The 25,712-nt window shown below is 46.6% G+C and overlaps 2 protein-coding genes and 2 pseudogenes across 3 annotated transcripts in view; 1 reads left to right on the top strand and 3 right to left on the bottom strand.

Moving 5' to 3' along the window:
• The window catches only part of LOC134491907 (zinc finger protein 91-like), a 362,387-nt pseudogene that overhangs the window by 55,637 nt on the left and 281,038 nt on the right, over window positions 1-25,712 (bottom strand).
• LOC134492034 (zinc finger protein 208-like) overlaps window positions 1-25,712 on the top strand; it is a 216,664-nt pseudogene that overhangs the window by 35,993 nt on the left and 154,959 nt on the right.
• Window positions 1,729-9,109, bottom strand: LOC134492014 (zinc finger protein 496-like). 2 transcript variants are annotated; one of them, XM_063296141.1, is made up of 4 exons: window positions 8,893-9,109; window positions 8,556-8,676; window positions 8,311-8,396; window positions 1,729-1,804 (listed from the first exon to the last, which is right to left on the bottom strand). In XM_063296141.1, exons 1-4 carry the CDS (start codon window positions 9,034-9,036, stop codon window positions 1,757-1,759), a joined length of 399 nt encoding a protein of 132 aa, XP_063152211.1. In that variant the 5' UTR covers window positions 9,037-9,109; the 3' UTR covers window positions 1,729-1,756. The 2 variants fall into 2 exon arrangements, with proteins under 2 accessions (XP_063152211.1, XP_063152210.1); XM_063296140.1 differs by lacking the exon at window positions 1,729-1,804 and adding an exon at window positions 3,682-4,394.
• LOC134491912 (zinc finger protein 420-like) overlaps window positions 18,937-25,712 on the bottom strand; it is a 40,049-nt gene continuing 33,273 nt past the window's right edge. The window contains exons 4-5 of the mRNA XM_063295972.1: window positions 23,182-23,308; window positions 18,937-21,580 (exon numbers count right to left, since the gene is read on the bottom strand). Coding sequence (XP_063152042.1) covers window positions 19,440-21,580; window positions 23,182-23,308 — 2,268 coding nt within the window. The 3' untranslated portion in view covers window positions 18,937-19,439. The remainder of the gene's footprint in view (window positions 21,581-23,181; window positions 23,309-25,712) is intronic.

Raw genomic sequence — 25,712 nt, 5'->3', positions numbered from 1 at the left:
AACAACTCTTCCCTTTTCTCCCCAAGTTCTGCCTGCAGCCTCTCTGCAAGACGGGAATGCTTCTTCTCAAGAAGGAACAACGCTGGGGAAATCTCCTTCACCTAAGCGCTCAGGTAAGTCTCTCCCTCAAGCTGCTGAACCAGCTACGGGAGCTGGCAGCTCGACGTCTGTCCGAAGGGGCTCAGAAGTCAGTCAATGTTTGCCACACGGCTTTTCCTCGAAAAGGGTCTTCCTGTGGGAAGTAAGTTGGTTATTCCATTTGAAACTCTTTCCAGGCTATATGCATGGATCCTGTTATGGGAAGTAAGAGGACTGCTCGTGCTGAAGCTCTTTCCACACATTGTACATTCACAGGGTCTCTCCCCCGTGTGGATCCTGTTATGGGAAGTTAGGTCACCTCTCCGCTTGAAGCCCTTTCCACACTCCATTCCACACTTTCACCAGAGTGGATCCTGTTATGGGAAGTCAGGGAACAGCTTTTGCTGAAGCTCCTCCCACATTTCATACATTTAAATGGTTTTTCTCCTGTGTGGATCCTTTGATGGGAAGTAAGATGACTACTCCATTTGAAGCTCTTTCCACATTCCATGCATTTATAAGGTTTCTCCCCTGAGTGGATCCTAATATGGGAAGTAAGGCAACTCCTGGTGCTGAAGCTCCTTCCACGATCTATGGTTTATAGGGGTTTTCCCATGAGTGGATCCTTCTACGGGAAGTAAGTTGATTATTCCCCTTGAAGCGCTTCCCACAGTCCAGGCATTTATATGGTTTCTCTCCTGTGTGGATCCTCTTATGGGAAATGAGTTGACTATTCAATGTGAAACTCTTTCCACACTCCATACATTTATACGGCCTTTCATCTGTGTGGCTCCTATTATGGGAAGTAAGGTTACTACTTTTACTGAAGCTCTTCCCACACTCAATACAATTATATGGCTTTTCCCCAGAATGGATCCTTCTGTGGGAAATAAGAGAACTATGGTAACTGAAACTCTTCCCACAATCCTTGCACCGATATGGTCTCTCCCCTGTGTGAGTCCTCTGGTGTGAAGTAAGATTGCCACTCTGGCTGAAGCATTTTCCACACTCTTTGCGTTGATATGGTTTCTCGTCTGTGTGAATCCTTTTATGAAAATTAAGATCACTTCTATCCTTGAAACTCTTTCCACGCTCCACGCCTGCGTGTGTCTTCTCTTCTGTGTGCGCCCGTTGATGAGATGTAAGGCCACTACTCTGGCTGAAGCTCTTTCCACACTCCCTACATTCATACAGTCGGTCCCCAGTGTGGAGCCTTTTATGGGAAGCAAGATTACTGCTTGTGCGGAAGTTCTTTCTACCTTCTATGCACTCATACCACTTCTCTCCAGTGTAGATTCTGTCATGGGAAGAAAGAGGACTTCGAGGCTGAAGTTCTTTCTACTCTTCATGCCTTTGTAAGATTGAGTTGTACTATGAATTTGCTGAAATACAGTAAGAGGGAGATCTTGACTGAAGCAGGTTCCAGACTTTTTCCATTCAATACTATTGGCTCTGCTCTGGTTTGCACACTGATTATTGCGGTCAGACTCATCTCTGAATATTTTTGACTTTCTGTTTCCAATATTAGCCTGCTGGATGAGGAACTCATGGAATTTTGGACACTGCAAATTGGACGATTTCCCTCCCATATACTTACAGTGGTTTTCCTCATGTGGCTTTGATCCCCAGTGTCTTTCGAGTATCTGTTTTCCCGCTTTATGCTGGATTGTTACTGATGTCACCATATCTGACTCCTGATCATTCTCATTTGCCTGCTGATGTCCTCCTTGGGAGAGAATGAAAGAAACAGTAAATGTTCTTAGAGCTTTGAGATACAACCAGAGATCCTACCAAAGACCAATTCCTTTAGCCAATAATTTTAATGGAGATTTATCAGATCAGCACCTCCAAGATTCTCTGTCTCCTCTCTACACTTTCTTGAAACCTACCTTACTTTTTGACTACACAATTGCCTTATACATAATCACTGTCGGATGATTTTCCCACTGGTTTTAGAAGGTGGAGATTAGTACTTATTCTTTCTAAGAAATAGAGTTTGTTGTTTCTTTATTCAATTTACGGTCGAGCAAATAATAAGCAACAGAGTAAGGCTATGCAATGAGGACAGAGCCAGTTCGGTGCAGTGGTTGAGGCACCAGGCTAGAAACCGGGGGACCAGGAGTTCTAGTCCTGCCTTAGGCACAAAGCCAGCTGGGTGACCTTAGGCCAGTCACTTTCTCATAGCCCTAGGAAGGAGGCAATGGCAAACCACTTCTGAAAAATCTTCCAAGAAAACTTCAGGGGTTTTGTCCAGGCAGTCTCCGAGAATTGAACATGATTGAACGGATTAAAAAAAATGCAGCGAGGAAGAAAAAAATGTCATAAAAGTAAGAAAATAAGATACAGATAGAAGATGTGAACAAGGATGCAGCTCCTAGAAATTTGGATTTTGAGCAGTTGGAGCGGAGCAGAGAATTCCGTTTTTCCATTTGGGTGACTGGAAAATCTCCACGGGGCCAGTTGTCGTTTACTCGTCCAGTCGCTTCCGACTCTTTGTGGCTTCACGGACCAGCCCACGCCAGAGCTTCCTGTCGGTCGTCACCACCCCCAGCTCCCCCAGGGACGAGTCCGTCACCTCCGGAATGTCATCCATCCATCTTGCCCTTGGTCGGCCCCTCTTCCTTTGGCCCTCCACTGTCATGTTCACCGTTCCAACGTTCCTGGTACATCGTAACGTTTCACATGTCATTTACCTGATACGTGTTTGATCTGGGAAGGGAGGAGGATTCCATCTCGGAGAGTTGTTATCTGTTGGCTGTTGGTTTGGAATGTGTTTGGGTTATCTCATGTGTTCAAGGTTACTTTCCCAGGACATCAGCAGAAAACAGTTACCAGCACCTGGGGGGGGGGGGGGAGTTTGCTACGGCCAGGCGAGGGGAGGGATTACGTTTTGAGCCGAGGGTTTTTAGTTTGTATTTGGCGCGCTTTTATTCATTCTCAGCTTTCTCTGTATTTGCATACTATTCTCACAATAAATCAGATATCATTAAGTTCCTGCTTGTGAGTCTGACTCTGTTAGGATAGGCAATCATTACATCCACTCTCCCCAGCATCAGCATCCTCTCCAGGGTCCACGGGGCCAACCAATCTGTAATTTGGAGAGGTCTTTATTTTTCCGTCACTTTGCTCATTACTGTTGGCGAAGGAATCAGGAAGGGCTTTTTCCGGGTGGAACACAGGACATCACAGCCACAACGCAGGTATGCTGGATGGCTATTTACGTCATCACTCCCCATCTGTAACATCATGTATTCTACAAGAACTTTAGGAGAGGCATGGAAAGAAGGCTATTGTACATTGACCCAGAAAGAAACGCTGTTTTTGTGAACAGAGGAGAGGAAGGAGAAAAATATTTGGTGGGGAAGAGTGCAAAGGGATTTCCTCTGACGAACGGTTCCGCTAGAGAACGTCCCTGTTAAAAGGCAGAATATTCAATTGTGACAGAGGGAAAGGAAACAAACCAATTAAACAATCACTCCTTTCAACAGATCTACATGATCTCTACTGTATTTACATTCATGCTGCAAATTTTATTTCTTAAAAGAATCTCAGAAATGTGACTCAACAACAAACTTTTTAAAGGGTACCGAATTATAACGTGCCATTAAAGAGATTCAACTTTTGGAACGTCAGTATACCATTTGGTGTTTTTCTCTCACTATTTTTTAATTTATGTAGAGGAATTAGAATTCCAAGGGCAAGAAAGCGAACTTCAAAACTCTCCTGCACACGAATAGCACTGAAATAATAAAATGCATCGTGTGAGTGAGGACAGAATCCCAGTGTGTTGAAAGAGGTCCCTGAAGCCATCAGGCCCATCCCGCTGCTCAGGGGCAGAGGCTTTAACAGGGATCAGAGAGGTCAGAGAGAGATTCTGAGGGGACTGTGGGGTCACAGGAAGCTCTGACACACACACACACACACACACACACTCTTTTCAGCCAATGGATCGGTCTATTCATGGTGAGACTGACAAAAGTTGAAAGTTTGGACCCTCAAACGCAGGACATGAAATGATTCCACCATAGATCACCAGAAGGAATGTTGTTCTTTCACCTTCCTGAGAGCTCAAGAAACAGGGATCTTCCCATTTTTCAGCTAGAAGACTGAAGCCACACACAAACTGACTAATTCAAAATGCCTGTCCCAACTATCTGAACTCAGGAGCAAAGAGGGGCCCTTACCCAGAGAAGCCACATTTCTAGAATCCCCCCCCCCCGCATGACTTCCCTGTAGAGGGCTTTTTGCGTGGAATCCAGCAGAGCCCACTCCTCCTCTGAGAAACACACCACCACCTCCGGGAAGGACACGGGATTCTGAAAGAGGAAGAAAATGTTCCTGATTTGAGCAAAGCTTTTGACAAGGGCCCACATGATATTCTCATGGACATTCTTAAAGTGGATGACACACGGTAGGATGAATCCACAACTGGCTGGCTAACCACACTCACAGAGTCACCACCGACATCTCGATATCGAGTTGGAGAGCAATAACCAGTGGGCTTCACAGGGATCTCTCTTGGGGCCAGTATTATTCAACATTTTTATTAAAAACTTGGATGATGGGATTCATGGGCTGCTTATTAAATTTGCAGATGCCACAAAATGAGGACATCCAGCCCATGCCTAGGCTCATTGAACAAGATTGTGGTCTAATCTGGACAGGCTGGAAGACTGGGCTGGAAGGAACAAGATGTCCTTCAACAGAAGGAAATGTCAGGTGCTATATTTAAGGAGAAAAAAGATGGACACAGGAATGAGATGGGATCCATGGCCTGGAAACGTAGGCGTTTACGCTGACAATAAGCTGAACATGAGTCAGCAGTGTGAGACGATTGCTAGAAGAGCCAATGAAGTTCTGGGCTGCATCAGAAGCACCACTACAGCACATGAAAGGCACAAGAAGTCCTTATTCCCCTCTATTCTACACTGGTGAGACCAAACCTGGAGGGCTTTATATGATTCTGGGCACATTTCCAGGATATTGACAGAGTAGAACAGGTTCAGAGGAGAGCAGTGAAGCTGATTCAGGGACTTGAGAACGTGTCCTTTGAGGACAGGCTGAAGGAACTGAGGATCTTCATCTTCTGGAGAAAAGACGATGGAGAGGAGATATGAGCTCATTGTTCAGGCCCAAAGTAGAAAGCGATAGGGAAGTCAGTCAAGAACTATTTTCCATGGCCGCAGTAACTGGGACTAGAGACAATGGGAAGTTGCAGCTACCTAGGTTTCATTTAAATGTAAGAAAAACTTCCTGACAGTAAACAGTGGAAGAGCTGACCTACCAAAACAATACAAAGAGTTGAGCTGGTTTTTAAGAAAAGGTTGGACAGCCGTGTCTTGAGGATCGTTGAATTGGTTTTCCTGCACACTGCAGAGGGCCGGACTAGATGATCCTTCTTGTCTCTTCCAAATCTATAATTCTATAATTTAGATCAGCAGTTAAGCTCAAAAAGACTTGGAAGGGTTTCCATGGCACATGGGTTTTAGTGGCCTGGCCTGTGAGCCAGCATATGGTGAGTAAAAAGAGAAAAGGTGGCTCAGTTTCGGCCGTGGAGGGCAGCTGTGCTGTCACGGGGGCTGATGAGCTGCCCTGGCTGCTGGCCAGGGCTGGTATGGGGAGATGTCGAGACAGCAGTCCCCTTGGTCCAGCCTGGCATGTAAGTGTCGAGGACTAGAGCCCCGGGGGGACACCCACCTCCTCAGTTGCTGGCGGACATGCTGCTGGTCTAATCTAAAAATTAGAGGAAGCAGCAGAGGAGAGAAAGAGTTTGTGTACGGAGTGGCTGGGGAGAAAGGATGGAGAGAGGAGCTAAGTGTGCAGAGCAGTTGTTGGTTCCTGGTCAGGAAGGGAGAAGAAAGGTCCAGGAGTGGCTTCCCTGGAAGAAGGGAAGTGGACCCAGAGGGACGAGAGCTCCACCCAAGGATGGGAAGGAGGGACCCAGCTGGCTGCAGGCAGCAGCTTCACCAGAGGGTAACGCAGTGGCAGAGAAGGCCTGGTCTCTGGGGGAGGACGGGGCGGAAGACCCCGAGGGGTTCTTCCCTCAGCAGAGAAGCAGTCAGTGGTTGGCTGAGCGGTTCCAGGAGGAGTCAAGCCATGCTGAGCACAAGACAGTAAATCCAGCCCATTCCTTTCTTTTCACTTTCTCTCTTGTCAAGCCCAGAAATGGGGGAGGGAGACAGAGACAAAGTGGGAGGAAGCAGGAGAGCCAGAGGGGGAAAGTCACTGGGAGCGACTGACACTGGGTGAACACCGGGAACGTGTAAATACTTGCCGTAAATAACACCACTGTATACAGTAAAAGGCGTAAAAAGCCCCCACTGTCTTGTTTTCTGTGTCAACCACCATCCTTGCAATCCAATACACCTCCAGTTCAACAACGAACCTCGTCACCCTGTAACTGTCTCTCCCTTAATTTGTAGATCACAAAAGTAGGTATGTGCACCCATCTGTATATACTCATCCCACGACTTCCTTTTGGGATGTTCAGCAACACAATGCAGAGAGGCAAAAAACAGCCCACATATTCCCGTCGATATTGACCTCTGCTGCCCACCCTGGCTTTGATCAGTTGAGGCTTTCCCACAATGCTTTTAATAAAATAGAGGAAGTGCAGACTCGGTTACCTGCCTTAGTCACAACCCTGCCACCTGCAGCATTCCCTGCTAACAGTAAGGGCAATTATGATCAATTGTCTCACTCATTAGCCAATATGCCACCGATGCCCAATTTTACTGCAGACATGTTCACACTATTCTAGGCAAGCGTGAATCCAGAGGACATCTTACAAGCCAACATACTCTCCCCACGCCCCACCAACTTCAGTGCTCCGTGCAATGGCCTGGCGCACACTCTCAGTACATGGATGTCCCTCCAAGGCAGTCAATGACCATTTTCTCTGCAGGCTCCCAAACCATGCGAGAGGCAACTGGTAGAGCTCACAGCTACGGATTCTGCTGGATCTTCACTGCCAGAAAGCACAATATCCCATGAACAACAGCTGGCAGTCTCGTTTGACACCTTCTCAGTGACCCATGAGGTCTTTCAGAGATCCCTGGTTTCAACACTTCCCTCTTTAAAATAATAACTATTATTTATTAAATGTATATGCTGCTGGACTTCCAGCAACTCGGGGACCAAGCTGGACAACGCTGCCTCCTTTTTGCAGGTCTCCAACTCAGGGAGGAATGAGAATTTGACTGTAGAGGAATTTAAGCAAGTGTTCTCCTTTTTGAGAGAGGTAAAGAAAATCCCATGGCCCAAGGAGAAACTGGAACCTTCAGAAACCTTAAATGTTTTGCCTTGAGCCTTAACTGTGGATGAGAGTTACATATATTAATATCTGTCAGACAATGCCAAAGCCTTCTCCTATCCTCTAGAAAATGGGAAGAAAATGTCCATTTTTTTCTTTTAATTAGAATTAATCTTGTCAACCACAAAGTCTGGAAAGTAAGGGGTAAACTTCCAGAAAGACCAGTGTTTGTCTATTTCAAGTTTTACATTTATTCTGATCATAATTCCTCTCAGAAAACAAGCTAAAAAATCAGTGGTATTGTATTCTGGATATGCTTTCAAGGCCAGAAGCCTCCCTGGATTAACCAAAACTTTGCAAAGTACTAAAAACTGTTACGGTTCACATTTCAGGACCTTTTTGAGGACCAAGGGCTCTGATCCTTGGTAAAAGGAAAGAAAAGCCAACGTTTATCCATTTTAAGGGCTGAAATTGAGGCAATTAGTTTTGGAACCTTAAAGCCAAGAAGTAGTTCAACGTCAGCGCTCGGACTGATGGAAGACACAAAGCCCACATTTGGATTTTGAAACTGCTTGTGTGGTTCACATGAAACGTTGCCTGCAGGAGCATTAAGGTGAAGCTTATTCCAGAAGCCCTGTCATCGCAAACGCACCCGGCCTGTTATGATGGCATTCTCTCAACAGGTTGCAGCATCTAGCCTTGCCTACACCTGAAAACTAATCAGGATTGTTTCTGTTAGAACTTGGATGGGAGACCATTAGTAATAGCCTAGATCATAAAGGAAGAAGCTGAAGTCAAGAAGAAGTCATGAGGTCAAGAAGAGTCAACTTTGACTCAAAAGAGGATTTTCCTGCCTTAAAATGTTTACACCTGCAGTCTGGGATGGTGGTGGTGATGAGGCTCCTTGGAACCCATTTTTTATGTCGTGGTTACCTCTCCACCATTTCTGCCCATGGTCTACATAATGACCCTTTTTTAACCTGAACTGGAGGCAGAGTGGATCTTTCTGCTGCTCCGTCAGAAAAAGAAGAACTCTGAACAAGGCCCACTGACATTGTACCATCCCCTGTGAGGCAGACAAAGAGGGTGGAAGGAGAAGATATTGTTAACAATACCTGGGGTGACATTATATAATATTGCATCCAGATTCAACCTAATCTGGACAAACCAAATTCTGAAGATGAGAGAAGAGAGCTGGGAATTGTTGGGGGGGATCATCCCTTACCTGGTGAGATGTCCTCAAGATGATCCTCCTGGGAGATTGCCCTGAAGAACATTCCCAGAGAGTGATCTAATAGATCTTCCCTTGCATTTGGACCTTGTGGATCCACCTCAGTAGAACTTCCCTGCACGTGAAGACCAGCAATGAAGAACATGGGAAAGGGGACATTCTTGTCTTCTACCACCAGGAAACCACCTCAATTTCCATCAGTGGAAATGGAAGATGTTTTCCACTGCATACCTGCCATGGGAAAATGTCTCAAAGAGCTACTAACATCTCTTCATATTGCAGTCCCCAAAATCCTGCTTAGGGAGCCATTTATAGTGAAACATAATCTCACCTCCTCTTCTGCCTGGCTCAGGAGGAAGCCTTCGGCCAGGGCCACCGCCTGGGAAGTGGTCTCCACTCCACACTCCCGCACCCGCTTCTCCATCTCTGGGGGAAGGACAGCCAGAAACTTCTCCAGGAGCACCAGGTCCAGCATCTGAGCCTTTGTATTCCTTTCTGGCTTCAGCCATTGAAGGCAAAGTTGATGGAGGTGGCTGCAAACCACTCAGGGTCCCTCTGACTCCTGATAGCAGAATCTCCTGAACTGCTGGCGTTGAATGTCCCAAGTGAGGTTGTCTTTTTCCAGGACCTTCTGTCTGCTCCTTTGATCAAATTCTTCCCAATACTCAACCTGATCATGACAAGGCCCTTTTCCTGCCGGGACTCTTGACTCCATCTTCCCTCTGGACTCCTGGGAAGATGCAAAGCCTCTGATGGGATCTCCTGGATCTCTAAAGGTGCTGGCACTGGAGGACCAGAATCTGTGGGAAGAGTTGAGGGTCCCCATCAAGGCCCCTTTTGGTGAGGATGGAGCCCCCTCTTTCCCCCCTCCCAAAGGAAGGTTTCCTCAGTCCCTCCCTCCTTCTTACCCACCTTGCAAGGCTTGAACTGGGTGGGGGACTGGCTGGAGGGTCTCAATTCAAAGGGAGCTCAGGGTACAACTTCCAAAGGGGGGAGGAAGTGGGGGTCCTGCCCAGCTCCCCTTCCAAAGTGCCCAGGCCGGAAATGGCTCTCCTGCAGCTCCAGCTTCTCCCCAGGAGCCCCCAGACCCCCAAGCGAGGGAGGGGGGCTTCCCCAGAGCAGCCCCCCTTCCCGGGCCTGCAGGCCTGCAGGTAGGGTGTCCTCCTCCCCAGGAAAGAGGAAGGGTCTCCTCTGCAGCAAGGGGGGAGGGGTGCCTTTCTCGCGGTCCAGACCCCAAATGCACCTTCAGCGCAAACCTCGGGAAGACCCGGCCCGCACCCTGCTTCTTTCCCACGGGCACAGCTCCGCTCTTTCGCAGCCTGAGATCCTGCAGACCCGCACCTAGCTCCGCTCCCCGCCAGGCGCTCCGAACGGTTTCGGTTCAATAGTCGGGGCGCTCCGCGGGCACCGGCTTCCCCGGCCAGCCAGACTCCCGCGGGGGCGCCGCAAGGAAGAGCCGCCCGGGCGCCAGCGAGCGGCGCCCGCTTCAGACGGCGACTGAGCATGCGCGGGGGGGTTGCTCTGGGAGTCAGAGGGGGCTGTGGGTGCTTGGGCAGGAGGGGTGGGGGGCTCCTTGCCAGCAGTGTGGCCTCTCTGGGAAGCGGCGCTCGGTACCCTTAACCCTGCAGGTGGCACAGCGGGAGGAGGAGGCCGTGGCAAGCGCGGGTGCGGGTGGAGGTCTGCATGCAGACCCTCCTGGAAGGCAGGAGGACGTTGCAAGGGAAGCCCTCCTCTTTCCACGGGGAAGGGACCCCCGGCTTGCCTGCAGACCCGGGAGGGGAGGGGCTGCGCTGGGGAAGCCCTCCCCCCCTCCCTTGCTTGGGGGTCTGGGGGCTCCTGGTGGGAGGAGGTGGCTGGAGGGACGCTGTGCCCTGGAAGCTGCAAGCCAGCAAGGAGCTTGGGGGGGGGGACATGTCTGGGGGGGGAGGTACCTTCACTGCCTCCCCCCCCCTGCCCAGAAGACAAGCCCTGACCCAGCTGGAGCCCCCTTTGCTTGAGACCTTGAGTTGGGAGGCTGAGAAGTAGGGAGGGGCAACAGGCAGACCCTGATGACGCCTCTCTTTGGGGAGGGGAGGAGGAGGAGGAGGAGGAGGAAGAGGGCCCTGACGGGGACTCTCCCCATATTTTTGGTCCTCTCAGGGTGGGCAGATTCGCACTGAGGTGTTTGGCTCTTCGGAGAAGATGGAGGTCAAAGAACCAACCCAAAAAATAGGTCGTGATGCTCAGGGTGAGAGCAGGGTGAACTCTGGCTGAAGGACTGGGCAAAAAAAAAGGAAGGGTTCACTTGGGAAGTCCAGCACTGGCACTCCTTCAGCGGGCTGTGCTACCAGACGGCCATTGCCTCCGACACTGTTCTTCAGCTCTCCTTTATTATGCAAGATTTGCGCACAAGATGTTAAAGAAGCTGCTGAGAAAAACATCTATTTCTGTGTTGTCCATGGTCAGCCCCACCCCCTCACATGTTTGGGTTACTTGACAGCAGGCTTCCTTGGAGTTATAAGGCGGTTGAAGGTTATGTCTGCATTCAGAGATCTGGAGTCACCACTTGCTCAAAACAACAACTACTACTACTACCTTTGCCCTTGATATTTTCGGAGAGGAAACTAATCCTGACTCCAAAGCTGCTGCTCCTCATTCTCAGTGTCAACTGGACCAACTGATCAGCTGGACCAACTCTTTATTTAAAACCGTGGATAAATTCCTGCATATCCTCATGAAGTTCTGGTGTAAGAGTCACTGGGCCTGTTGCCCAGAGCCTGAGACTTAAGCGGGTGCCACAGCAGAAGCTGTGAATGCTGAATTAAACAAACCATTGGAGAAGCAGTACGTGAAGGCAGGCATTTGAGATGCGACATGTTGTCTGTACCTAAGTAAGGTGCCAATGAAACCCATTTTCTCATCCAAGTGAGGGTAGTAAACAAGGCTGTGGAGTGGGAACACCACCCTGTACCACCAAGGCAGCAGCATTTGCATGCTTTGCAAGGGGCGTTTGGCTAAATTGGCTGCCACCACAGGTTTTGGACAGATACACTTGGCACCAGAATCTCACTATTTGATCACCTTTGTAACAGGTTGTGATGATTACAAGTTTGTTCAAAGTCCCACCACCGTTTCCAATCTTCTTTGGGCTTCTTACATCTTTCTTCTTACGTTTTTTTCCTCTCGCTTTCTTTCTGTAGACGTTTCTCCTTTTCCTGGCCAGTTGACATCACCATACCGTGCTTTGAATCTCAAGTGCTGATAGCTCCCTCCAGCCACAAGACGCTTGAGAGAGGGGGAGCCGCCTTGAATTCAACCTAGGCGTGATTTCTTACCGTGGTGTAAGAGTCCAATGTGCCCCAGTGGATTTTAGGAGAGGGCTAAAGAAGAGCCAAAACTAATAGATAAGATCAACCTGAAATTTTATGAATGATGATGAAAATCTGTAAAACATTTTATGATTTCTTTGTTTTAATGAACTAACGCTATTTGTTTATTTATTTAATTTATTCATTGTACGTATAAGGCCGCCCAACTTTGCGCAGCATGCAATAATAAAATAATTACTAAAAAGATACAAATAAAATAAGCCACGGGCATTCAGAAGAAGGAAGTCCACTCATTCTAAAAGCAATACAGTATACAGGAGCCATCACCCAGACTAGCCCAAGGCCTGCAGGAAGAGCCAGGTTTTAAGCACTCTTAAACACGGTCAGGGTGGGGCCAGATAGATCTCGCATAATGTTGTTCCAGAGGGTGGGTGCAGCAACAAAGAAGATGCATTTCCTAGGTCCCATCAGATGACACTGCTTAATGGAGGGGACCTGGAGTATGCCAATTCTGCCTGATTGTAAAAGGTGGGCAGACAGTTCCTTAGATTAACCAGCCCTGTGCCACAAAGGGCTTTGTAGATGGTAACCAGCATCTGGTGTTGCATCTGGAAGCCTACTGGTAGCCCGTGCAGCTCTCAAAGCAAAGGTGTTGCATGGGCATGATGTGGCATGCCTATCATTACCCATGCCACTGCATTCCGAGTGGTTTCAATTCCTCATAAAACCTCAACCCTTCAGATATTCTTAAAGGTTGCTGCTAGAAGCAGCGAAAGGGGGGAATTGTAATGGAGAAAATTATTCTAACGAACAAAATGGAAGCTGCACCCTTCCGTTCATCTGTTGGATATGATGAAGGTCAAACCCAGTTCCTCCCCTTACCTAATCCTATCAGACCCAGATTGACCTTCCTGGCCCCAGACAAAGCCCCCTGCCATCCCATCTAGACCAAAGAAGAGAAGCTTCCTCACCCACTCACAGCACAGCCCTAAGGAGGGAGTTGCAATCTAGAGAAACCCCAATGTCAGGCCCAGCCCAAGAACAACGAAGAGTCAGTCCATTCAAACTCCAATTCTTTATTTGTTCACACCGTATAGACAGAATCTTGCCGGACTGAAGCTACTCTACCTAACCTGAGGGGAAATAACCTGGGAGACTCTGGGGCAGGGCTGTCCTGAACCTCTTCGTTTTCCCACCATTGCCTCCCAGACTGTGCCTCCTCTTATCTCCTCCACCTCCTTGGAATGTGCTCTCTCCTTCCTGAGAACCAACAGCACCACTGAAATCCACCACACCCAACCTTCCTCCATCAGCTGATCACCTCACCATTCCATCTCCTTTAATAATGGGCTTCCCCAGCTCTGCTGCCCTTCTGAAAGGGCCAGGTACAGGGACCTGTCTAGCTTCCCCAAACTGGCCAGCAAATCAAAACCCTAGGATTTCCCGCCATGTAGCCCTCAACTTCTTTAAAAATCTTTGCTTTCCCATTGGTTGGGGTCCCTCTTTCTTGTAAAGCAGGCACCAGTTACCTGGGTCTTCTCCTCAGTGCTGTGCTCCTTCTTCAGACTGAATCCCCAACAATTTCAAGGACAACCCCATGTAGAGAGTATTGCAATAGGCCACACAAGATGACCAAAGCATGAGTGTCTGTCTGAAGGACTCCCTGCTATAGGAAAAGGCTCAATTTGTGCACAAGATGGATTTGTGCAAAGGCCTTCTTATTTACAGCTGCTACCTGCTCCTCAAGCAGAGGCTGTGAGTGCAAGACCCCCAAATTATGTGCCAGTCATGAAGGGAGAAGTGCAGCCCCATTCAGGATTAAAGATGAAACATCCCCAGTCCAGGGGGCTGGGTGTTCCAGAAACCCAGTCACTCAGTTGGTCAGAGCTGAGCTTGAATCTGTTCCTCCACATCCTGAACCCCACTGCCTCCAGCCATTGGGACAAGTTCTTGAAGGATTGCCTTTTCAGCCTGAGGTTGAAATGTACAATTGGCTGCCATTCATGTATGATGACATCTGATCCAAGACAATTGCCCTGTCCTTGTCCTGGCTCTGCCAGAGGTCATCAGCAAGTGTGACCAAAGAGGTTTCAGTACTATGTCCTGGCCTGAAACCTGACTGGGATGTAAATCAGTTTCCTCCAGGCCCTCTGTAGCCACAGCTCAACTATCTTCTCAACAATTTTCCCTAAAAAGGGGAGATTGGAGAGTAGACAAAAATTGACCAGCACTGTGGGATCCAGCAAAGACTTCTTGAGTAGGGGACACATTACTGCCTCTTTCAAGAGAGCAGGGACCATCCCCACCCTCAAGGAAGCAAATATTGCAGCATGGACCCAACCATACGTCACCTCCTGGGTGATCTTCACTAACCAGGAGGAACATGGATCTAATAAACAGATGGCTGGCTTAGCAGACCTGAGGATCATGTCCATCTCCTCAGGAGTTACATGCTCAAACTTCTTGCAACTAAGCATGCAAGACCTTGCTTCTGTCCAACTCCCAGCAAGCCTGAGCAATGTTATTTGCCAGATGCCTAGCATATTCCTCACAGCAGCCCTGCAGATGGTCCTATGACCGAACTTTTCCCCAGCATGCAGGAGTCACTGTAAAAAGGGCTGCTGGTCAGCTGCCCATGGATGTGGCAGGAGCAGAAAAACAATGTTTTGCAGCGCTCAGCAACACGATGTAATCTCTGGGTGGTATTGGGCTTGGTCAGATTCACTCTTGGACTTCCTCCAACAGTGCTCTAGGCATCTCTTCTGGAGCTTTATCTCCTGAAGACCTTTGGAGGCCCAAACCCCGCTCCCCCCTTGCCCCGGACCGAAGCACAATGAGAGGTCGCAGCGGAGCAGCTCGGTTCAAGGTCCTCCTCCCAGTCCCTTCCAGGCAGGGACCAGGGCGGCAGCCGAGCCTTTCATCAGATCCCCAGGCTAGACCCTTAAGCGCCCTCTGGAGCCCAGCAATGGAAGGACAGCCTACCTGAGCAGATCATAAGCCCCTGTGGTTTTTCCACCCTTCCTCCTTCGCCCGCCCCTGTCGTCAGGACGACCCACCTGCCAATCAAACAGCAGTGACCAATCAGACAGCACCGCTGGGGAGGCAGGAGGGAGGATAAGATGGCCGCCTGGGAGTTCTGCCAGCGCGGGCTTCGCAGTCATAGGCTGAACAAACAGAGCCAAAGTGAAGAGTAAAACTGGCAGGCAGGCTGCCCTGATGAGGAGAGGCAGCTGGAAGGAGGCAGCAGCAGCAGCAGCAGCAGCAGCTGAGCAAACGGGAGAGAGAGGCGTGTTTTGTCTTCCCTCAGGACCGGCGGCGTGAGGGAAGAGTTTCCCTCAGATGCGGCTGAGGGTCGGGAGAGGAGACCAGTCGGGGAGCCCGGCCAGGGAGAAGCCGGCGGAAAAAAGAAGAAAAATTGAAGACTTTGACAGAACAGAAACAGGAAACAGAAACGAACAAAAAGATAAAAGACCAATCAAACACTGTGGGAAAAGGAGCTTAGCGCTATAGAGAGTGACCACTGAGATATACAGGGATTAAGACCACAGAATTATAGAAGTCAGCCAAAAACAAATATATTGGAGACATGGAAAGAAAAATATGAAAATATAGTGAAACTTTTGCTTCCCTCAGGCCTGGCCAGGGAGAAACCAGCAGAAAAGGCAAAGTAAAATTAAAGACTTGGATGAAAAAGCAATAGAAAGCAGAAACTAAAAAAAAAGACAGACCAAACTCTGTGGGGAAAGGAGTTTAGCTCTATAGAAAACAACCATAGAGATATACAGGGATTAGAACAACAGAAGTATAGGAGGCAATCATAAACAGTAATTGATTACTGTAAACTGCCCAGAGTCCCCGACGGGAGGAGATGGGCAGGGACAAATTAGATAGATAGATAAATAAATAAAACAAACAAACAAACACAGTACAGGTAGTCCTCAGTTAACAACAGTAATTGGGACTGGAATTTCAGTCACTAAGCAATGCATCTGTAAAGCATGTCACGTGACCATATTGCTTAGCGACGGCAATCCCAGCAGTCCCAGTTGCCGTCATTAACTAAATCACACCCAGTCATTAGGTGAGGACCCACTCCGATCCCTTCAGCAAAGGATTGTTACCTTGTCGTGCTGGAGCTAAGGTGGGCAGTCAAATGACACCTGGAATTACAGGTAAGCATGGCCTGGGAGAACAAAATGAAGCAGGACATAGGCTGATAGAATTTTGCCAAGACAACTCAATATCCATAACAAACACTCTCTTCCAGCAACCTAAGAGACAGCTTTATACATGGATTTCCCCAGATGGACAACACCGAAATCAGATTGACTACATCCTTTGCAGCCAAAGGTGGCGGACATCTATACAGTTGGTAAAAACAAGTCCTGGAGCTGACTGTAGTTCAGATCACGAACTTCTTCTTGCACAATTTAGGATCAGACTAAAGAGATTAGGGAAGACCCACAGATCAGCTAGATATGAGCTCACTAATATTCCTAAGGAATATGCAGTGGAGGTGAAGAATAGATTTAAGGGACTGGACTTAGTAGATAGGGTCCCGGAAGAACTCTGGACAGAAGTCCGCAACATTGTTCAAGAGGCGGCAACAAAATACATCCCAAAGAAAGAGAAAACCAAGAAGGCAAAATGGCTGTCTGCTGAGACACTAGAAGTAGCCCAAGAAAGAAGGAAAGCAAAAGGCAACAGTGATAGGGGGAGATATGCCCAATTAAATGCAAAATTCCAGAGGTTAGCCAGAAGAGATAAGGAATTATTTTTAAACAAGCAATGCACAGAAGTGGAAGAAGACAATAGAATAGGAAGGACAAGAGACCTCTTCCAGAAAATTAGAACCATTGGAGGTAAATTCCAGGCAAAAACGGGTATGATCAAAAACAAAGATGGCAAGGACCTAACAGAAGAAGAAGAGATCAAGAAAAGGTGGCAAGAATATACGGAAGACCTGTATAGGAAGGATAACAATATCGGGGACCAAGGGCCAGGTGGATGGATGATATTCTAGAGGTGACGGACTCATCCCTGGGGCAGCTGGGGGTGTTGATGACTGACAGGAAGCTCTGGCGTGGGCTGGTCCATGAAGTCATGAAGAGTCGGAAGCGACTAAACGAATAAGCACCACTCCGATCCAAGCCGTTCCCGGTTTGGTCTGTTCCAGCCTCAGTAAGGTAAGGGACTGCCTTCTCTTAAAACTCCCCCCCACCTCTCCCCCCCCCCATCTCTGCCCTTTTGGCCACCCTGCATTCTGCTGCCTCTGCAGGCCCTGCCGCCCTGCCCTCCGCTGCCTTGTCCAAATTGCGTGGGCCTTCTTGCAAGGCTTCGGAAGGTTTCAAAGCCTCGGAAGAAGGCAGCATGCAATTTGGACAAAGGAAGAAGGCCTGGCGCGGCCAGCAGCTGCCCCATGAAGGGCCAAGTCAGGCGCACCTCAGCAGCAGAAGGAAGAAAACAGTGAAGGTCAGATGGGGCTGGCAGGGCAAGTGGAACACAGGGTGGGAGGGCAAGTGAAGCCAGGGCAGCAGGGTTGGCAGAGCCGGCAGAATGGAGGGTGGCCAAAAGGGCAGAAATTAAGGGCGAGATGCGTGGGTGGGTGGGAGATAAGCACCCCTGTCATTCTAAGTGCAGGCGGGCTGCCAAGTGCTGGAATTTTGATCATGTGACCATGGGGGCTCAGCAATGGGCATAACTTTGGGGACCAGGCATAACTACCATTCATTCAGCACCACTGTAACTTTGAATGGTTGCCAAATGAATGGTCATTAACCGAGGACTACCTGTATATTGGAGACACAGAATAGAAAGTTACAAAAATATAGCGAAATTGGGCTCTACAGAACCTAGTGTAGATAAAGAGCTTATAGATAATAGGTAGTTAAAATAGAAACTTTTATTATTAAAATTGATTTCTGCACCAGCCTTCAACTTCCTTTCTTTTATTTAAAGCTTTCCTTTTGTATAATAAAAGTCTCCCCACCCACCCTCCCGTCACTGAAGGGAGATACAAAGCTTAATCCATCGTCCAAGTTTCCAGTGCTTTGTGTCTACTGAATCTGGGTCAAAAAAAAAAAGAACCCGTGACACCAGCCAGGCCCATTATTCATCAGATGCAGGCTGATCTAATAGATCTTAACCTCCTGGCAGGGGTGGGGTGAGGGACAGCACCAATAAGCTAAAAAGCAACAGAGAGTGATTTTCCCATGGATGTGGGTAATATCCACATCCAGATCAAGTTGCATATATATTGTATATGATTCAAAAGAAAGCTTATGCAGTGTGAATATCCTAATTTTACCAGCTAGAATTCTGAGAATAAAATAGACGTTTTTAGAGATTTTTTTTAGTTATTTGCTCTTCAGTAAGAAAAGATGATGACCAGCTGCAAGGTGGATGAACTCAGTTACAGTGGTGATGGGTGCACTGTTGGAAGACCTGAAGGATCAGATTGGGCAGATTGTCTTGGAGAAAATCTATCTATGTGGTAACTAAGAGTTGACAAGAACTCTTGTGGCACATAATCAATCAGTCAATCAATCAATCAATAACTCCTATGATTGAAAATCTTCTCCCATCAACTGTTTCCAAAGTTATTTCACTTCTCTTCATTGCTCATTTCCTGTACACTATCCACACTGCTTTATCGATGATCCAGCCATTTAAATTTACTCCATGGTATAGATAGTTTAATGTAAATTATAAATATCATTGTGATTTCTCCCTGTGTGGACTCATTGATGTCTTCTCAAACCGATACAGTACAGAAAGCACTGAGTTGTTTACTTTCTGGACACTGCTGGATCACCCTTGGAACCGTTGGATCATCACGGCCCAGAAGAAAATAATGTTCCAGAATCCTCCAGAAGATTCCAAGACCTAGTCTGTTTCCTTAATGGCTTCACTGAGGAGCAATAAGATTAACTGTTCCTATACTTTCAACACCTCATGCAACTCATGTCAGTACAAGCAGGAAACATAACTGAATCTTTTTCCTGTAAAAGAAAATACTCACACAAATTGTCCCAAGATTTAATTTAAAAGAGAAACTAGAACATCTGTCCACCAAAGAATATATTTATTATACTACTGGAGGCAGCAAAAGCAAAATCTAAAGAGACAAGGAGGCAATCCCTCTATATACACTTACGCAAACTAGAATATACATACGATTGTCAAAAGTAATTGAGTTAAGCATGTATATGACAGGCGCCTTGGTTAGTTAGGTCAGATATGAAGTGGAATCTATGAGGTAATGGGATAGAATTACAAAAATAATGGTGTACTTGAGAGAACAACATGTTATGTGAACATAGTAAGTTTCTATGGAATTTTTTTATGGCTTATCGTATACTGGCCTTGCTTCCCAGACCCTTTGCTTACCACTCAGTATCTTCTCCCAGCTTTATCAACATTTCTGGGCCTTCTATGGCTTTTATGACTGAGCTGAGAGGGTTACTGTAGCCCAAGCCCCTGGGAAGGTATTTTAGGGAAGGGATGTTTTGCCTGTTCTAACTAATGCCACTTTTTCTCCTACAGCCCACAGACCATGCATTTATATGGATTAATTCCTGTGAATACTCTTATGAGATGCAAGCTGACTGCGCAACCTGAAGCTCTTTCCACACTCCATACATTGATATGGTTTCTCTCCTGTGTGTATCCTTTTATGAATAGTAAGAGACCCATTTTCACGGAAGCACTTTCCACACTCCGTGCACTGATATGGTTTCTCCCCTGTATGGATCCTTTTATGGGAAGTCAAAGAAGATCTCATTGTGAAGGTCTTTCCACACTCCATACATTGATATGGTCTCTCCCCTGTATGGATCCTTTTGTGGGAAGTAAGATCACTGCTACGCTTGAAGCTCTTTCCACATCCCATGCATTGATATGGTTTCTCTCCTGTGTGGATCCTTTTATGGGAAGTAAGATCACTGCTTAATCTGAATGTCTTTCCACACTCTATACACTGATAGGGTTTTTCTCCTGTGTGAATCCTTTGATGAGAAGTAAGCTGACTGTTCAACCTGAATGTCTTTCCACACTCCATACATTGATATGGTTTCTCCCCTGTATGGATCATTTTATGGGAAGTAAAGCAACCTTCTTTGCTGAAGCTCTTTCCACACACTGTACATATAAATGGTTTCTCACCTGTGTGGATACTATTATGGAAGATAAGGGAATTACTCTGGTTGAAGCTCTTTCCACACTCCATGCATTTATATGGCTTCTCCCCTGTGTGGATCCTTTTATGGAAAGTAAGGGAACTTCCCCTGCTGAAGCTCTTTCCACACTCCATACATTTATATGGTTTTTCTCCTGTGTGGATTGTTCTATGGCAAATAAGGGCAGAGCTGCCTCTGAAGCACTTTCCACACTCTATGCATTTATATGGTTTTTCTCCTGTGTGGATCCTTTTATGGCTAGTGAGATTACTCCTATTCTTGAAGCTCTTTCCACACTGCATACATTTATATGGTTTTTCTCCTGTGTGGATCCTTTGGTGGGAAGTCAGGTGACTATTCCATTTGAAGCTCTTTCCACACTGCATGCATCTATATGGTTTCTCCGCTGAATGGATCATTTGATGGGACGTAAGGGAGTATCCCTGGCTGAAGCTCTTTCCACACTCCATACATTTATATGGTTTTTCTCCTGTGTGGATTGTTCTATGAGAAACAAGGGCAGAGCTGTCTCTGAAGCTCTTCCCACACTCTGTGCATTTATATGGTTTCTCCCCTGTATGGATCCTTTTATGGGAAGTAAGGTGACTGCTGTTCCTGAAGCTCTTTCCACACTCCATGCATTTATATCGTTTTTCTCCTGTGTGGATAGTTTTATGGCAAGTAAGGGAACTGATGTTGCTGAAACTTTTTCCACATTCCGTGCAATTATATGGCTTCTCCCCTGTGTGGTTCCACATATGATATGTAAGCTGACTGCTCAACCTGAAGTTCTCTCCACACTCTATGCATTTATATGGTTTTTCACCTGAGTGGATCCTTCTGTGAGAAATAAGATGACTGCGTTGTCTAAAGCTCTTTCCGCACTCCATACATTTATATGGTTTTTCTCCTGTGTGGATCCTTTGATGGGAAGTCAGGTGACTGCTACTCCTGAAGCTCTTTCCACACTCCCTGCATTGATAGGGTTTCTCATTGTGGAGCTTTGTCTGGGCAGTAAATAGAGTACTCTGCTTGAAGCTATTTTTTCCATGCTCTGGGCATTTATGTGCTCTTTTATCTGTATGGATGGTTTTATGGGACGCAAGGTTACTGGGATCACTAAACTCCTCTCCACACTCTGTGCATTTATAGGAGTTCTCCCCAGTGTGGGTTTCTTGACATGAAGAAGGAGAGGTTTGCCTGAAAGATGTTTCAGGTTTTCCCCATTCATTATGGTTGTGTTTAGTCTTGGTTGCACACTGATTATCTAAGTCCAACTTCTTTTTTAATATTGTGCTATCTGGTGGACAATTCTTGATTCTATTTCCTGTATGTTCCTGTTGGGTTGAGAACTCATGGACTTCCACACGCTGCGAAGGGGATGATTTATCTCCCATATACTTAGGGTGGTATTCCTTGGGTATCTTTGATCTCCACTGACTTTCAAATGTTGCTCGTTCCACTTCTTGCTGGACTGTTTCTGACATCATCATATCTAGCTCCTGATCATCCTCAGTTTCCTGTTCATCTCCTTCTATGGGAGGAATGAGTGAGAGAAAGAGAGAGAGAGAGAGATCCGCGTCACATCAACCCGTCCCACCCGGTCATGCAGAGAAGGCATGCTACGGACCCTGTCTGCAAGAGAATTCCATCTGGTGGGGTCCAGGAGGCAGGCCTTCTCTGCAGCAGCTCCCGCCCTTTGGAACATCCTTCCCCCGGAAATGCTGTTAGCCTCCTCCCTTCTGGACTTCAGACAACAGCTGAAAACCTGGTTTTGTCACCATGCTTGGAGTGCGAAGAGGAAGAGCCATTCCTGGGGCTGGTTAGTTCCCCAGCCCTGCAGGGACCAGCCTTATCCCTTATGGGCTGAATTTCATCTGCCCTTGTTTGGATTTTATTGTATTTTATATTTATTGAGTATTGGTATTATTTATAATTTTATTGAATTTTAAATTGTTTTTACTGTGAACCACCCAGGGTCCCCCATGTGGGGGAGATGGGCAGTGATAAAAATATGATAAATAAATAGAGAGAGAGCGAGCGAGCACAAATAAGTCTAAATCTTCTTAGACCTTTCACACAGAACCTGAATGGGGCACCAAGGATCAACTTCCAGTAGTGAATAAGCTAATTCTAATGGGAATTGATCAGCATCTCCAAGATTCTCTGTATATTTTGTTAAAGCCTATATTAGATTTTGCTTACACAACTATCTCAGATGTGATTTTTTTGCTGGACTGTTTCCCACTGATTTCATGAGTTGCATGTTACTGGGGTTTTTTCTTCCTCTTAAATAAATGCTCAGATGAAGGAATGAAAAGGAAGGGGAAAGAAAAAGGTTGTAATGAAAAAATGCTACAGTTAGGAGGATTGAGATGTTGCCTGCAGATATTAGGACTCTGGATTTCAAACAGCTGGAGTCAACTGACAGAACATTCCACTTTTCTATCTTGGAGACTAGCATTAACCTGGAGTGACTTATAGTTTGGCTAGGGAAAATGTTTACCCATTATTACTGCCAAAGGAATCAGGAAAGGATTTTTTCATAGTCGAAAAGTCAGGACTTCAGAACCACAACATATGTATGTTGGATGTGTATGTACATCATCAATCCTCATATATAAGGTTATGTGTCCTGCAAAATCTAGGAGAGCCCAGGGAAGAAGATTATGGTGCAAATCTAAAGATAACCTCTGATGAAAAAGGACCCCTGATGTTCACCGGTAAAAGGAAGGAGAAAAATAATTTGATGGGGAGAAGTGAAAATGACTTTTCTGTGAATACTGGGTCTGTGATCGTGTCCCTGAGTCTCCTGGTATTCCCTGCTTGTACAACAATGATCTATTCAATAAGCGCACTGATTATATGGCTCACCGTGTCATTAATGATATATATACTATAATTCTACTGGGATTTTGAGTGAATGTGGATTGAATACAAAAGTGAGAGAAGGAATATGGATCCAACTGCAAAAGACAAAGGACTGGTTGAGAGACAGACAGACATGGCTAGACGGAGAGGATGAGATCCTTAAAAAGAAGTTTCAAGAATAAATGATTGTATAGGGACTTTTGCTTGACTAGTTCTCACTTGTTTTTGGTTCCACAATGAACTCAGAGAAGGAAGGGCCCTTACCCAGAGAAGCCACGTTTCTAGAATTCTCCCGCATGACTTCCCCGTGGAGGGCTTTTTGGGTGGAATCCAGCAGAGCCCACTCCTCCTCTGTGAAACACACCGCCACCTCCTGGAAAGACACAGGACCCTGAAAAGAGAACAAGAACATTCCTACTTAACTGAGCAGCTCAAAAACATTTTGAAACACAAGTCCCAGAACAGACATTACTATATATCCATCATGCTATTCCCCTTTGGGGTAAACAACATTTTGCAAAAAGGCAGAAAGGGCATGAGATGATTCCACAGATGCTGACTTCTGTTGCCCATCATGGCTTAGGATAATCAAGGCCGTCACATGATGCACTGCAGTAAGACACAGAATGTGTAGATTATTTTTTAGGGAAAGTTGTTGAAAAAGTGGTCAGCCTGCAGCTGCTGAGAACCCTAGAGGAAACGGATTATCTTGGTCTGTTTCAGTTAGGCTTTGGGCAGGATTCAGTGTGGAGACATCCTTGGTTGCGCTTGATGGTGACCTTTGGTGAAACCAGGATGGAGGTGGTGCGTTCATCCTTGTTCTTTTTGATTTCTCAGCTGCTTTTGTTACTGTCAACTGTGGTATCCTTCTGGCCCAGCGCTGGGAACTGGGGACACTATTTTGTAGTGGTTCTCTTCCTTCCTTCAGGGCTGGTTCCAGTCAGTGTTAACTGGGGGGAGGGAAGAGTTCATTCCCTACACCCATCCTTTGTGGGGTGCCACAAGGTTCAGTGCTCCCTCCCCTCCTATTCAACATCTACATGAAACCACTGGGCTTTGACCCTGGGCTGGCCAAATGAGGCTGTCAAAGTCTTGTCCCAGTGCATGGAGGCTACGTGGGTCTGGATAGGGAGGAACTGTCTTCAGCATAATCCCACCAAGATTGAGTAGCTATGGTTGTTAGGGCTGCCTAGATCCAGGGAGATTCTAACTTTGACCTTTGGTGGGGTCGTACTCCCCCATTCGCAATCTGCGCAATCTGGGGGTCTTCTTTGATTTACAGCTCCTGCCCAATGAGCAGGTGGCACCTGTGGCTAAGATTGTCTTTGCGTGGCCTCATTTGGTGTGCCAGTTGTGCTCTTTCCTATCATTCATGCCCTAGTGACCTCACAGCTTGACTATTGCAGTGCGTTCTATGTAGGGTTGTCCTTGAAAACCACTCAAAAGCTTCAACTGGTCCAGAATGGCATGAGCAGTGATGGGAATGCCTTGGTATTGCCCATGTAGGACCTCTGTTTTGTGAGTTGCACTGCTGCCAATTTGCTTCCAGGTGCAATTCAAGGTGCTGGCTATGACCTATAAAGCCCTACATGGCATAGGGCCCAGTTATTTGAGGCATCCTCTATCTGCCATGGTGTCTGCCCAGCTGATATGAGCTGATAGGGTTGGTGCACACTGGATCCCTTCAGTTAAACACTGTCGTCTTTTGAGACCCAGGAGGTGAGCCTTCTCTGTTGTAGCACCTGCCCTCTGGAATGAGGTCCCCCTGAAATCTGGGAGGAGCCCACCCTGATGGAGTATCTGGGGGCCTTGAAGACCTGGCTGTTCTCCCAAGCTTTGTGCTGCAGTGTCTGGAGCCCCTTGTGAGCTCTGTTGTTGACCAGACTTGCCACCTTGTTCTTTATTTCATTTTTTACCTTAGCTGGTATTTTTGGAACTGTGATTATTTTATTATCATTATTATTATTCACAACAATGTGAAATCACAACTGTCAGTTCTTTAGCTGGTGTTGGCCTTCATTCACATCGTGTTCTTCCCAAGAACCTAGAAATTATTATTATTATTATTAGCTGCCCAGAGTTTTTTCACAGTCATACAGCACCTATATTGAATAAATTAAAATTACCAGGCTTAGTTGCATCTGTGCCATATCAGCATTGCTAGCTAACATTAAAGACAGCTGTGGTCACTATTAACACATTTTGGCCAGTATGGTACCAGTTGAACCAAAGCAAAAATCTTGAATTTACTTTCAAAGCCAGAAAACTTCCTGGATAATCCAACATCTTACAAACCTCTAACTGCTGTGGTTCATGTTGAGGACAAATGCCCAATCATTAAACATAATAAAAAACCAACTATTATCCACTGTAAGGACTAAAAGGTCTTGAAGACCTGGCTGTGTGCCCAGGCCTGGGGTCCTGAGTGTGTGAAGGGCCCCGTTTCCTGGTTGTGCTGACACTGATGGATTTTAATATCTCTTGGCTGCTATTTAATTTCTTCTGTATTATTTTAATGGTTTGACTGTTTTTTATGACTGTTAGCCACCCAGAATCATTGGTTTGAGATGGGCAGCTATATAAATTGAATCAATCAGTCAATAAAATTAAGGAAACCGTCCAAAGCTGTCGCACCGTAATACCAGGATTTGTGCATGGATCAAGAGTTTCATTGATAGAGGACACAGTGCCCACATTCTGCGTTTTTAAGGATTTTTGAAGACTGTTCATACTTCGAAGCTTTGCTTGGATGAGAGCTAATACTGTAAAGTGAAACTTATTCCAGTACCTCTGAT

Source organism: Candoia aspera, chromosome 2 (genome assembly GCF_035149785.1).
Source record: "Candoia aspera isolate rCanAsp1 chromosome 2, rCanAsp1.hap2, whole genome shotgun sequence".
Lineage (NCBI taxonomy): Eukaryota > Metazoa > Chordata > Lepidosauria > Squamata > Boidae > Candoia > Candoia aspera.
Note: the sequence above shows the minus strand (reverse complement) of the source record. Positions and strands in the feature narration are given on the sequence as shown.